Source organism: Lichenostomus cassidix, chromosome 2 (genome assembly GCF_008360975.1).
Source record: "Lichenostomus cassidix isolate B80296 chromosome 2, HeHo_3.0, whole genome shotgun sequence".
NCBI lineage: Eukaryota > Metazoa > Chordata > Aves > Passeriformes > Meliphagidae > Lichenostomus > Lichenostomus cassidix.
The window spans coordinates 30,069,159-30,083,969 of NC_139482.1; the positions used below are offsets into that span (position 1 = coordinate 30,069,159).

At 36.9% G+C, this 14,811-nt stretch overlaps 1 protein-coding gene across 13 annotated transcripts in view; it reads left to right on the forward strand.

Moving 5' to 3' along the window:
• HDAC9 (histone deacetylase 9) overlaps window positions 1-14,811 on the forward strand; it is a 457,439-nt gene that overhangs the window by 312,889 nt on the left and 129,739 nt on the right. For all 13 annotated transcript variants that reach the window (XM_085050864.1, XM_085050871.1, XM_085050865.1 and 10 more), the window contains 2 exons: window positions 4,743-4,876; window positions 12,560-12,680. In XM_085050864.1, coding sequence (XP_084906990.1) covers window positions 4,743-4,876; window positions 12,560-12,680 — 255 coding nt within the window. The remainder of the gene's footprint in view (window positions 1-4,742; window positions 4,877-12,559; window positions 12,681-14,811) is intronic.

Below are 14,811 nucleotides of genomic sequence, written 5' to 3' on the forward strand. Positions count from 1 at the left end.
GCTTGAGATGTGACACAAAGAAACCTGATCAGTTCAGCAGTGGAAATGCAGAAAGTCAGATTAGGCAGAGAGTTGAACTTAACCCTTTTAGCATTGCTATGTGAACAACACCAGAGGAAAGAGAGAGTGAGAGAAAGTAACAGAGAAACAGAGAAACAGAAAGAAAGAAAGAAAGAAAGAAAGAAAGAAAGAAAGAAAGAAAGAAAGAAAGAAAGAAAGAAAGAAAGAAAGAGACAGAAAGAGAGAAAGAGACAAAGAAAGAGAGAAAGAGACAAAGAGAGAGAGAAAGAGAGAGAAAGGGAGAGAGAGAAAGAGAAAGAGAAAGAGAAAGAGAAAGAGAAAGAGAAAGAGAAAGAGAAAGAGAAAGAGAGAGAAAGAGAGAAAGAGAGAGAGAAAAAGAGAGAAAGAGAGAAAGAAAGAGAGAAAGAGAGAGAGAGAGAGAGAAAGAGAGAAAGAGAGAAAGAGAGAAAGAGAGAAAGAGAGAAAGAAAGAAAGAAATTATTCCAACTGAGATTCTCAGTTTTTCCTTGAATTTCTTTTTTCAAATATGAAACACATTTTTTTTCAATACTTGTCTCTTCTTTTATTGAATTTTTCTTTTCCCCCTCCACTGCTCTTTTAAGATACTAATCTCTATTCATTACTGAAAAAAAAACCAAACCCTCCTATTTTCATCTGCCCCACAACTTTACACTTCTGCTTCTCCAATTCTGCTCTGTACCCTCACCTCTTTTATATCCTCTAGGTACTGCTGAGGACAGTGTGGTGCTGTACCTGCTTGCAAGCTGTATCTATGCTAATAGCCAGTACCCCTTGGCTGATAGACCAGGTCCAGCAGAGCACAGAGCTCTGCATTCACAGCTAAGCCTTTCTGCTCAAAGAAATCTCTTTTCCTGACATGTGTCTAGGTTTACTGACTAACACATCCAACCTTTATCATTCAGTTTTTGAGTACATCAAAAATAGAGCTATTTTCTCTGTTATGAGATTGATACCTTTGGAGTGAAAATAAACAGAGACTTTGCAACATCAACAGTTCTAATACAATTTCTGTGAAAAAAAATAAATCAATCAGTGTATTATTAACACATGGGATGTTATGGTATAGAATGGCTTTATTTGTGCATGCTAATTCCTGGATCTGGCTGGATTTCTTCATCAATCAGTGGAAAGTAAGAAACTCAGATCCAGTTTTTATTTATTCTTATATTCTTTAGAAAATCCTTTAGGATGAAAGTCCTGAGAAATGTAGTCTGATCACAGTGCTGACCTGTTCTAAGAGTTGGACTACAAATTCCTGGAGGTCCCTGCCCACCTGAGCTATCCTATGGTTCTATGATTTTGTCTCTTAAGAGAGTGCAAGGTGCAACCAGCCATTGTCCACAGCAGTTGCAACACTACCATTTGTAAAAGCACAGAGGAAGGAATGGGTGTGTGGAAAGGGAGAAAATCCTAGTTCACCATAAAGCAAGGTCGAATTCAGATGCTAGAAATTATGGTAATAACAAGTTCCTGCCTTGAGTTAATATTTACTGTTAGGGGTTTTATTTTTCCTATTTAAAGGCAATATATCCTTGGAAAAGAAAAAAACTTAGAAGGAAAAAGGTTTTGCAGATTATTACAGGGGCATCAAAATGAGCCTGTATTTTTGTGAGTCATGAGAAAAATGCTTTTAGCCAAATATCTGAAGAGAATCAGAAGGGTGATTGTTGTGAGAGTTAAGCAATATATACACAGTATATGCACAAGATAATGAGTTAAAGGTGGAAAAAAATAAAGTCTACTTAATTTTCATTTAGGCAGTTTACAGAATATTTGACATTATTTAGTTCAGAATTTTGTGTTGTAATAATTTAGTAGATATCCTTCCCTTGGGTTTTCTTATTGGTACTCTTGTTCTCCAGGGCAATTAATCTTTTTCAAAGCATGCTGTTAGCCAATATTTTTTAAGTCTCTTGCTCTCCCTCTGTTTAAAATATTATTAAAAGAAACTGACCCAAATAAAGTATTTTGGAAATGAATGAGTGTTAGGGTGTCCCCACCAGGAAAATCTTGGTTTTTACTGACTTACTGCAAATTCAGTTTCTTTTGTCCTATGTCCCCTATCATTATATGGTTCAATGGTGGCACCATTCCATCTGTCTTCAGGGCCACATTCTGACCTCAGTAATATTGGTGTAAATCCAGAATAAATCCACCAGTCTCAGTGGAGCTGCTCAGATTTACACAAGGAATCTGAGAGCAGAATCTGGCTGTAGGCATTTGTTCTGGAGAAACAGAATAACCATCTTTTATTAATATTTCACAGCAGTCTGCAATTGAAAACAGTTGTCTCCCTATCTTTTTTTTTTTCTTTTCCTTCCCTTTTTTTTTCTGTGGGTGAGGGGGGGGAGATTATTGGCAGAATCCTGTTAGGGAAATCCTACAGGCTATTTTTAGCAGTAAGCTCTACTGCTGCATTCTGGTATCGTACCAAGCACATGTGCTGAATGACCAGCAGCCACACATGTGAATCACTTGCACATCCTAAATCAATTTAAATGCTTGCAATAAATGAAAGCATATATTTCAGTCTTTTCTTAAGTCAATTAATCCTTCTAGAAACAAATTTTACACTCAGTGGTGTGAATATCTTGATATTTAAAAGTTTGGAGCAGATGCTTCTGCCATGCAATACAGACCTGACCTTATTAAACTGATTTTTGTTTCAAACAAAATAATTCACAGTCAAATTACAATGTAGTTATATTCTATTTCTGGAAAAGTGCTAAGAAAAGGAGCTTTGTGTCAACCAGAGGAGTCATCCTCAATACACAGTTTCAGCGTTTCACTTCAAAATTTGTTGCAACTCTGACGCAGGTAATCAAAAAGTGTTACTATTACACCCAATTCTGTATAACAAAAACATAGTTTTTTATATATATCTATACATATATATATATATATATAATTTCTATTACCTGCCATTTGGACTAATCAAATAATAAGAATAAAAAATAATTGAAAGAATGACAGGTAGAAAATACTTTCAACTTTCGGCTAATTTTTCTTAACATTTAACAAGTGTTTCTATTCAAGTCCATTGATAGCCTATTCTGCTTGAAAGCTTCTGAAAGTCCTGATGCCTATACATTTAGCACCTAAACACCTTCCCTGTTGGTCAGGAGGATGGGAGGAAATGTTTTCTCACCTATTGGTATAATAGGCACTGCCAAACTGGACAAGCTGAGTAGGCAACAATCTGTAGAAATTAAAACTGTGAGCACCAAGAAAAGGAAACCAAGGTATGTGAGCATGCACCTATTTGTGTGCATACTTCCAAATAACTTACAAGACCTGATGATAGAGCAGCAAAGAACTGCAGAGAAAGGAAATTATTAACTAGTTTGACAATGCCAGCAGATATTTTAAGCTGCATTAGTTTATTAGCTCCAGGTTTTCACTGGTTCTTTTTTTTTCTTTAAAAGAAAACAGAACAAGAAAGTAAATACAAAAACTTATTGCTAATGAACTATTACATTTGCTAGATAATCATTTAGCATAAACATAGTCATACTGCACTTAGGTATTACATATGCATTCTCCTTACACTTAACATAAGTGTATTATCATATTGGCTTAAATAGCAAGATCCCTAAGGATCAATTCTGAAGTGCATGAGCTAAGAAATATGGCAGCAAAAATATTTCTAGAGCAGCATAACTTCTGTCTGGCTTCTAACTGAATTATCTCAGAACCTTAACTTTGAATCACCCAAAATGTACACAAGTTCTTATTCTGCAGAGCTTTTAAAGACTTTATTGATGTTCAATACCCATTAAAGAACTTTGCTAAATAAGGGTGGTATTGAGCATTTTGTTGAATCTGGACTTTAATTTTGTATTTTCTTAACTGGCTGACTTTTCAGTAGCAGGCTAACACAATTTTCCCAGAACTGTGTTGGCATCCCCAGTAGTGGTGGCACATAAGAAAGATGTTCTGAATGCCAAGTATTGTAGCTTGGAGAAATTGTTAATCTGAGTCTCTTTCAACTGCAAGGGAAAGAATAGCTAAATGTTTCCCAAATGAAAATGGTCCACATAGGGGTAAGGAAAATAATTTTTGTTCCAGACATGTCTAAGTGAAATGCAAAGAACAAGTAAATAAAGAAAATAATTTTTCTGTGTTTCAGACCTTGTTTGAAAGCCTTGAAAATTGAATTTAGCTTGAGCCTACCAACTAAAATTTCTCTACTGCTTTCAATACTCAGCTACAGAGCAATGTGATATTGATAGCTGTTTCATGTAAAGCTGTTCTGTCCTTGAATAAATGACCATAGAAAATTCAAAAGGTACCTTGCATGGCAGTCAAACAACAGGATTTGATCCTAATTGAGTAGTGGGTGGAACTTTTCTTTTTAATGAAAAAGGACTCTGGCTGCCCCTGTTTCAACTCTGAAACTTTCATTTGATTATGCTTTGAGATCTGGAATTAATGCAGAGTGGCACTGCCATTTAAAATTTTATTTTTAAAGGTTTTTCTAAATTATATTCTTTACACTGCTATACATAACATTTTCTTGATGGACATAGGTTAACACCTTTAACTAACCTTTTCCAACCCAAATGATTCTGTGATTCTGGGATTTTCAACTTGCTCCAAGTGCCAAATAAAATCCAGTCTTGCTAAAGTGTGCCTGACAGGGACCAGTATAACTTGCATTTGTTTCATTTGTTTCTTACTGTGCTGTCTTTGTGCTGCAGGCGTTGTGTATGACAGTCTGATGCTGAAGCACCAGTGCATGTGTGGGAACTATGCTAATCACCCTGAACATGCTGGAAGAATCCAAAGCATCTGGTCAAGGCTGCAAGAAACTGGGTTGCTAAACAAGTGCGAGGTAATTAAAAATTAAGACTAGATACTTGACTTGTTAAAGTAAATAGCAAATTTATTAACTCCTAAACCTGTCTTGCTTCTGTAAAAAGACAGTAATTTGTTTTAGGAATTATTTTGTCTTAAGTGATAATATTAAAATAATGCATTATAGGAGAGCACACTTCCCAATCACAAAATAAAGGATTTACACAGTGTCATGTATCCACATGCATCAGAATATAAACCCAGACATGATTATTCCTCACCTTTATAAAGGAATGCAGACAAGCAGTATTCAAACAGTACGTGCAATCCTTCCAATAGCGCAGTTCTTAACTTTTTCAAGCAGTTAAGGATTTCATTTCTGTAGCATAGAACATTTTTTTAAATATAGTTTGTATCACTCCCTAAGCATATTGCATCTTGTCTTTTTTCAGACTTTAAAGTCTGTTTTCAAAGCATTTTCCTTTACCTGGTATAGAATGGGTCCCGTGTGAAGCCCCAGTATATTCAAACACAATCATCTAGGCAACAGCAAATTTGTAATTTCTTTCTGCTATCATCTCCCTCAAAAAAAATTGCATATTAAAACATGTTTAAATCAAATATGAGCTGTGAGGTTCATATATGATTTGGTTTAGTTAAAAGCAGTCCTTTCTACCATTCCCTGCTTGCTGTGAGTTGTGCAGCACTGTCAACTTCTGCAGAAGTCTGTGGCAATTGCAGGCACTTCCTTCACTGCAGCACAAGTTAACAAAGTTCAGCAAAAATTTGCTAATGTTTTGCAGGATCCCAAAATTTCCAGGGCTCTTATGCTCCATTTTCTTTAATTTCTTTTCTTTATATCCTTATGTTTTTACAAACCCGAAGGAGCTGGTTCAGTAGATCTCTTTGAATAGCTATTAGTGACTGTCCATGAAGACCTTGTGTAGGCAGCCCAGTGCACTGGGCAGTGAGATATTGCAAGCACTGTAAATGGGTTTGTTGTATACACTCATCTAACTAGATGGCAGCACTCTAACAGGCTAATTCTTTTTTTTAGCTTAGATAATTTTTCCAGTCTTCAAGAAGACTTTCTTTCAGCAAGGCCCTTAAGGCCACATATCACAAGTGGTTTCACTGGGGGATCACATACTTCAAGATTAGGTTAAACATGCAGCTGAGTGCTTTACTAAAATAAAGCCTAGTTACCCTCTCAACTCAGGACTCTGTCTTTTCAGGAAAAGACAAAAGAGAGAAAACAAGTAAAATGCAGTGTGCTACTATGTACTGCTTTCTTCAGTAATAAACAACTATTTCTGAAAAGTAAATAGAGTGGATCTGTAGAAGGTGTAAAATTAAAAAGTGGTATAGGTTAGTTTTAGGTTCATGCAGTGTAAGAGTTTCCTGGAAAATTTAAAGTTTCCTCTTTAAATTCTACAATTTCAAAACCTGAAATATAGCCTATAAGTTCTTGCAAAACCTAGTGAGGGGGCAGAGAGGAAAAAAAGTCACTTCATGTTGAACTGCATTCAGCTAATTTTGACTCCAACCCTGTGCTTTGAAATGAGGCTGGAATGGGAAATGAGCTGTCAAAATGTAAACTCTGATGATAAAGCTAAGGAGTCCCAGTGTGAAGCTGGTGTACAGATCTGGTATTTATCTAGATCCTCTTATGTAGCTAGAGACAGAATTATATTTGGTGATGCAATCTGTCCTTTGCTTCACTGATTTATCTACCTCTTGCCTGACATCAAACAAATGCTTAAAACTGCTCACTTCCAAAATAAGAAAGGCTACAGTGAATTGGTGCTCAGGTTCTTTAGAAAGTCATTTAGCTGAATAGATAACTTGTGTCACTAAAGGAGTGGCTATTGCATTATCCAAGATATAAAAGCCACCATTAAGGTGCTTTCTGGAATATACCACACTGAGGGTGCACAGTCAAAGGATCATGGGCAACTGCACTGTCTCTTCTGCTAAATTCTGAATGCCCCCTCATGTACATCACCACTCCTTAACATAATTTCTCAGCATAATTGCCCACAGTTTTTGTCAGATGGAGTGGGGAGATCACTGGTCAGCTTTTGCCACGTGCATTGCCTAATACAACAAACCAAAGGGCAGCTTAGGAACAGCCACCTGCAGCAGCCCCTTAGGAAATCCTCTGCAGTAAATCTGAACTTTTTTCCTCTCTGGCTAAAACAGTGGTTCCACAGGAGGGCTGCAGTCCCACTCTTCGTCTGGTAAGGAGTTTTAGGATCAAAACAGTTCAGTCAGATGTAGTTCAGGTTTTGTTACCGTGCACTGTATGTATCCTTGGGCACAAGCATGTTTAGTGGGCCCTCCCTATTTTCATAATCTAACAAGAAACCCTTATGAAAATGAACAACCTGTATCTATACGACCCTTGTTATCTACAGCAGGTGGCTTTATGTGGTTCCTATATCCTGTAGTGTGGATTAACGCCTCTAATACAGCTCAGGTCTTTGGCAATAGGGAGATGACTGGCTGCGTGTACAGAGAATTGGTATCTGTAACTGGACATAGGATGATGACAGTCATATATACTAGGCTGACACCATGCTTGCTGCAGTTCATAGATTAATCTAGACAGACTAATCTAAGCTTAGTGTATTGACTTTGTATCTACCTGCATATATTACTCATAGTGATCCCATTTATTTTTAAAATACAGTTTGGTAAAATCATAACAAGGTTTGAATAGTGTACACAAGCTGTGTCTTTGCTAAAAAATAAAGTGTGTCTGAGACTGTTCTCTACCCCTGCAGCCAACTGGCATGGAAAGGCCCATGTTCATACTACCAGGAATGCTCTCTGGCCCATGCCAGTGACCAGACCATGTCTGGGAGTTGTTTGGGAGAGTGCTAGCTGCTGCTCAGCCAAAGCAGTGTGCAGGACCACTTTAGCAATTTAATAGTATAGACGATTGTGTTACTCTGCCTGGGAATGTTTCCTGGCACTACTTAGTCTACTGCTGAAGACACAGCCAGGAGGACTTTTCCAGACTGTATTTTGTCTTTCTAGCCATAGATATTTGTGCTCTAGAATTATTTAAACAACTGTTTAGAGGACTTTTGCTAGACCAAAAAAAATAGTTATAGCTTTCATTCTATTTTTTCTAATTACATCCTTCTTCCAAACAGATAGATGAATTCTGCCATTGGCTTCCTTAAGACAAGGGAAAAATGCATTCAGATCATTGCCAGTTCTGGAGAGACAGATTTGAGAGACCAGTCCCTGACTGAGTTCAGAGCAGAAGAGTAGAGTAATCCACACACATAGACATCCACACACGCACCCCCATAGTGAACTCTTTTATAGTCCTGGTATATATGTATTGGAAAAACAAAATTCAGACACAATATTTTTGCATTAGTTTTAAAGTTTTATGTATGTTTGATGAAATGCCTGTTTGACTGACAGATGCAGAACAGACAGTTATCAAATGCAGACCAGCGCAACTAAAAGAGGCAAAAATTGGCATAAAAACATTCATTGTATTTTTTTTTTTTACAGTTTTCCCTTGGCAAAGAGCAATACCTAGCTGCCCTACCTTTGGGACAATAAAGGGACTGAATTATGTTTTCTTAGGGGTCTCTACTTTCCACTTGTTCTAGGGAGAGGAAGTATTCACACAACTCCTTTGGGGCTATAATTTATACACACATGACTGACATCAGGCTGCAGTGATCAGCACAGTTTCAGAACACAAAAGAAGAATGTAGCCATGATCCTGCTTTGTGCCCCCACCTTTACTTCCTGTAGGGATGGTGGTCCAGCAACATTTTTCTTTTTAGCCTAGAATTTGTTCTGAATTTTGGTATTTTTCTGGATTAGGGAGGCATCTTACACCTCCTGCTGTCCACATCACATGGACTGAAAGAGAAAGAAGGAAAGAATTTAAATTTGAGTCTGCCGGATCACATAAACTGAAATATATGAAAAGGCTCCAGTCTTTAAACATCAAATTTCCTCTAAAGATAAAAAAAAAAATCAGGAAAAATTAACATTTAAGAGCAAAAAACTTTAGCGTGTTTAACATATTCAGGTTAGGCACTGGATGACCAAAACACATGAAGAGAATAAATGCATCTCTATGTGGGTGCATGTGTGCCAGAGGCAAGCTTGCAATTCCCACATGGTGGAGAGAGAGCAAGCAATGTGGGTATATTGACTGGCAAAAGACATGTTATCTGTGAGTAGTTTTGAAAACAAGAGAGAAATTGACAACTATGAGAAATCTCAGGAAGGTAGGAAAAAATCTGAAGATCTTGTTTACATACTGATAGCCTAAGGGAATTTCATACAAATAGCTGCAGTACAGGCAATGGACATATTACACGGAGAGACTCGAGTGAGAAATATTCCTTAACCACTGTCACAATTCCTGTTAGTTTAGCAGAGAGAAACAGGCAGCATCACCTTTGTCTTTCTGAATCTCTGGCTGTGAATGAGTTTATTCTGCTAAAAGTTTAACCAAAACCTTCAGTTTAATAGATGTTGTCTGTGTGAAAATTTAATGGTCTCTTTTAAACAGAAGACCAGACTTTGACCTTAAATTCTGTGAAAGGTGAAAACACTTTACCCTTGTGGGGAGAATGGATTTCTAGTTCTAGATGAATTCTTGAAGCACTCAGGTGCAAATATTTTGCTCTCCTGAGATGTATAAATGTCTCTGTTGATAAGGGAACCGTGTATGTCAGACGACAAAGCCAACACACAAATTGTCATACACATTAGAAAAGGATGACTTGCCTTCTACTAAGGATGTAGTAGATGGGTAGATGTATTATTCAAATTCTCTGGAATGAAGCAAATACTGTTCATCTGTTCTTCTATGCTATTTCTCCTTTTTCACTGGCTTTATGCCAATTTTCTGCTACATTTTATGTTTTTGACACTACCACGGTCAAAGAAAATTACAAAAGACACTTCCAAATAAAAAAAAAGATGTGGCTAAAAGTGTATATGTAAAGTTTTACAAATGCATGTGTTCTGTTGTCTGATAACTCATGCTAGTGAGAGCCAAAAGTGGTCACTTTGCATAACTAAAGTTACATTAGAGACTCTGGCAACCTATTTAGGACATATGATTCTGTAGATCTGCTAAATCCTGACATCATTGTGTGAGAAATGTTAGAAATTATTACAGGTAATTTTTAATGCACTTTTTTCCTCTGTGCAGAGCCTTAGATAGTTGGGATTGATATGCAGAGATACTGCAAGGATGGGATGAAAGGAACACTAAATGGGATAGGAATGCAGAAACAGCACAGATGTGCACTGTTTATCCTTCCATTTCCTCCTGCCATCTATAGTGCAAATATACTTGCTGATGTTAGAGCTGGAGAAGCTGTGGAGAACGAGCAGCTCTGGGCTCTGCCTGCCCTGCCAGCTCAGCTGATGGCTACACTCCAAGGACCTCACTGGGGGGAGCTGCCTGGAGTGGGGTGTCCTGTTCAGTGCTACTTGATTTCTGCACCAAACTGAATTCTGCATAACCTGATTCTACCCTAGAGAATTTGACTGGTGATATTGGGTAGGAGGTATGCTGTTGGCAAGACATTTTGGGAGGCCACCTCCAGACCAGATATCACAGAGCACCTCATTGTAAAAGCAATGGCTAGTTGTGTGTCTTTTTATAATTAAAGGGATACGGCATTCAATTTAACAACATTTTTTTAAAAGCTAAACAATTAACTTTCTCAAACATGTCTGAGAGTTTTTGTATACCCTGTAGAAAATATGTGACCAGAGAGTGAATATTTTGCTCAAGGTTCTTTGGTGTGACCTTCATAAAATTCCTCTTTACTTTTCCTATACATTTATTTTATCTTTCCTAAAAGCCAAACTCCCTTCCCAGTTTTGCTGTGGAGAATTGGGTATACACATTTTAATGCAGCTTGTTAGAAACATTGACCTTAATGAGAATGGATGAAGGAATAAATGTTGCCAGTCACCTCACTTGTGAAGAAAAATATTTTATCTGACCCAGAAGAACCATTACAGAGTTTACCGACTCCATGAAGTAACATAATGTGCTGATTTTGATTGTGCAACTGTGTGTTAAAAGGATGTGAGTGCACTGCTACAAATTCTCATGTGAGACTGGGAGAGGCTTGAAGAAATTAGAGATGAAAAAGGGTTTATTAAGTCATTTAGTTCTTGGATCATTCCCTAAAATGTTCTTTCCACTGCTGTGTCTAGTCAAGTTTTAAACACTGCAAGAAATAGGGCTTCCACCATTTCCCTGAGGGGGAGCTTGTTCCACAGTCATCTAGCTCTAACTCTTAGGATATTTTTCCTGATTAGTCAGAAAAAATTCCCACTGCTTAACTCAATATAAATGGAGTGCATGGTTCTTCTGACTCCCCATCCCCCAGGCATCTCCTTTTTTCTTTTGTGCACATTTTTTTAAATATTCGTAATATTGCTTTCTTCTCCCAGTGCAGAGGTTGATGCTTTCCAAGGGGTAGGACAAGGTATTGGATCCAATAAAAATTACAATTTAACCTTTAGAAAAAATAGAGTTAAATCAATTTCTGTAACAGGTAAATCAGTCTAATTGAAAATAGGGTAGTCTATTTAGGTAACAGCTGTACGTGTGTATCTGTAGAGCTTGAGAGCCAGACAGATCCAGTCTAAGCTGTGAGAGATTTTGCCCTCGGTGCTCATAAGGACCAGATCTGCAAAGAGGGTCCAAGACCTTAAAATCAAGCTGTTTACTCTTTATCCAATATCAACAGGCAGTATGATCTTAGGTCCAGAACTTTGTTGACAGTGCTGCTTATTACACCCAATCCTGAACAAAATCTGATTCAAGTTGCTGTGTCTGCAAAGGCTGTGCAGCACTAGCACAAGCAGAGAAATCAATATTTTTATGACAAGCTGTAGCTCCAAATACATACAAGGAGCAGATAAGCCAAATAAGAAAGTGTTAGCTTTATCTTTCCTTTCCCATCTTTTCTCCTTTCTAAACTGATTAAATTTCAATGGATTTGTAGAAAGATGTCCCAGATTTTTTACCTCTGGTTTTAGGGTGAGTACAGGGTGGAGAAACAGTTAAATAGACAAACTTCACTTACAAAAATGTAAGAAAGCAAGTGAGTCAGCATGTGTAACAGCAAAAATGATCCTGGGATATTGATCATACATAAAAAATTTAAAAGCATATGCAAATATATTATTAAAGCATTTAAAGTTTAATTCTTTTTTTTTCCCCTGTCTCTCCTCACTGTGATCATGTTCTTCCTAGCAGCATAAATCACAAGTACTAGTAATGATGCAAAAAACATTAATCCTCATTCCAAACACATCTGCAGCTTACAGGTGTGAATAAGTTTTTGCCTCTAAATTAGAACTTTTTCTAGCCAGATTTCTTACTTAAGAAATATTTCATCTTTTGGTTTGTATCTCTTAATATATTATGTAGAAAAGAGGCAGAATCTTTTCTTTTTCTTCTACGTGAAACCCTGTATTAAGTCTCCTAAGACTTAAGTGAAGGATTTTGTGATAAAGCACACATGCATTTGTTTTTCATATAGCATTACTTTAATAAACAAATCAGTGTCACATTCCTGCATGACGCAATTTCAACCCATTATTAATCATACTAAATGTTATTTCGGACCTTTACTTTTTTTTTTTTCTCTCCCTAAATATTGTCAGTGGAATATTGTAGGCCTCTGCTGTTTTCTTTCAGCGAATTCGAGGTCGAAAAGCCAGTCTGGAGGAAATACAGCTGGTTCACTCTGAACATCATTCACTGCTGTATGGCACCAGCCCACTGAACAGACAGAAGCTGGACCCCAGGAAACTCCTAGGTCTGTACAGGCCTCTATTCTACTGAGAACAGCACATTCCAGCACTGTCATTAGTCATAGCTGGTGTCAGTTTAAAACACTTGGCAAGCAGTGTGACAAAAATTCACTTTTTCCAAATGCATTGCTATGTGGAAGGGGAATGTTACAATGGAAGCCAAATACAGATTAGCAAAATACACCGGCTGGAAAGCAGCAATACGAGTTTCTCCTCATTTGCTTCAAAAATCATCAGTGTTAACCTTTTATTGTAACTTGTTCTCCATTGGAGGTCAGTGGCAATTTTGAACACAGTTGGTTTTCTACCTCCTCGTGTTCTTTGATTCGAAACCAGGAATTTAAGAAACACTTGCTTGTCAGAATTGCTTGTTTGCTGTTCTCATTTGCTTTATTTCAATTATTTCAGCCACTCTGACTGCAGATACTATGCCTAAGTTTTGCTAATAAGTGAACTTTATTTTAATGCCTTCTCATTCTGCTGGATATGATATCTTTCTGAATAACAGGGGAAAAACACATTAATATATTAAATGCACCTATGGTTGTACAGAATAGCAGAAAATGACAGGCTTTTCATGTAAAATATCTTCATGTATAGCCAATGCTCAGCATACGCCTTTTATAAAAAAAAGTAGGGTCATATTGAGCTCTGCCATTAGTGCAGCATGAAGCAAGTCTACTTGTCAGGAACACACAGAAAACTAGTGCATTTTGGAAATAATCTGTCAGTGAAATCCTGCCATTTATGTCTCAGCACACTGGATGCAACATTCTAATTCTCAGTTACTTTTATAATTCTTCTAAGATGTGGAGCTTTTCCTAAATGTAATCACATCCAACACAAATAGAAATAATACTAGCCATCAAAAAAAATTGCTGCCACAATTCTAGTATTACATCACAATTATTTTGCTTTGGAAACTTACGCTGTTTCTTCTGTCAGGCAGACTTGTTGCTTCAGGGAGTCCTAAGATCATAATGTAATGTAGGTTTATACATTTTCCTAGCCAAGGCAACATCAAATCTGAAAAATACTTAGAGCATAATAGATTCTTAGGAACTTGAATTTCTAAGTAGGAAATTCTCCTTAAAAAAAAAAATAAGGTGAAAAAAGGTGTTTCCAAGAAAACCTTCCGAATTCCTCCAAAATTAAAATTCGGAAACATTTTTATTTAATTTCATCAACATTTTTAAATTGTTCCTTTTTGATACAATCAAGCATTTAATTTCAATTTTTTTGTTCAATTAATTTTATTTTGCACATTATTTAATATAACATACACTGATATAAAATATTGTTCCAGTTTTGGATCTCAGTGGTTGAGCAGCCTCTGGGATGCAGTGTGCAGTTGCAGATACAAGGTTAAGAAGGAACTGACCTGTGTTTCTGCTGATGTACACAGAACACAGAAAGCTTTGTTTATCCTATCTCAGAAAACCATTTCTTGGCCCACAGTTCCTTACTGGACATTCTTTGCCTTTTTTATTAGACACTTTGTCCAAAACATTCGCTCTCTAAGCTTATATCAAGAATATATTCTGAGTGTATCCTTGGCTCAATGCCCTTTACTCTCTCTGTTTCTAGGCTATTTTCTTGCTGCATCTCACATGACCTTTCACCAAGACAAAGTCAATAAAACACCCTTCCCACATGCTTTTGCATGTGACTGTCTTTTTGCTGGAATCTCCAATAATTTGGGCTTCCAGACTCTTGGATAAAACTACTTAATTGTCACATTTTTCCAAAATTCTGTGTGACTGTTCCTGATTTTGTTGTCCTAATTTCAGTGAGGCTAAACCTAACCAATCCTGACATTAAAATTAACATCTTGGTATATTACAGAAGTTTAAAATATATGTACCAAGGGAGAAAAATCTCAAGAAAAAGTTTCTCATAAAAAATGTCATCAATAACAACATTGTCTCAGAAAATACTTTTATTTCAATGAAAGTGTATTTTTTTTCCACAGAAATAGTTCCATCAAATGATGGCTTGCATTCTAATGAAAAGTAGGGCCTAACCTTTTCTTTTCTTACTCCTCTACCCATCCAGAAAGAAAGAGGAACTATTTGCTCTCCACTTATGCTCCAGAAAAGCATTTGTTTGTTCCCTGTTCCTCTTCAGAAGAGTGCA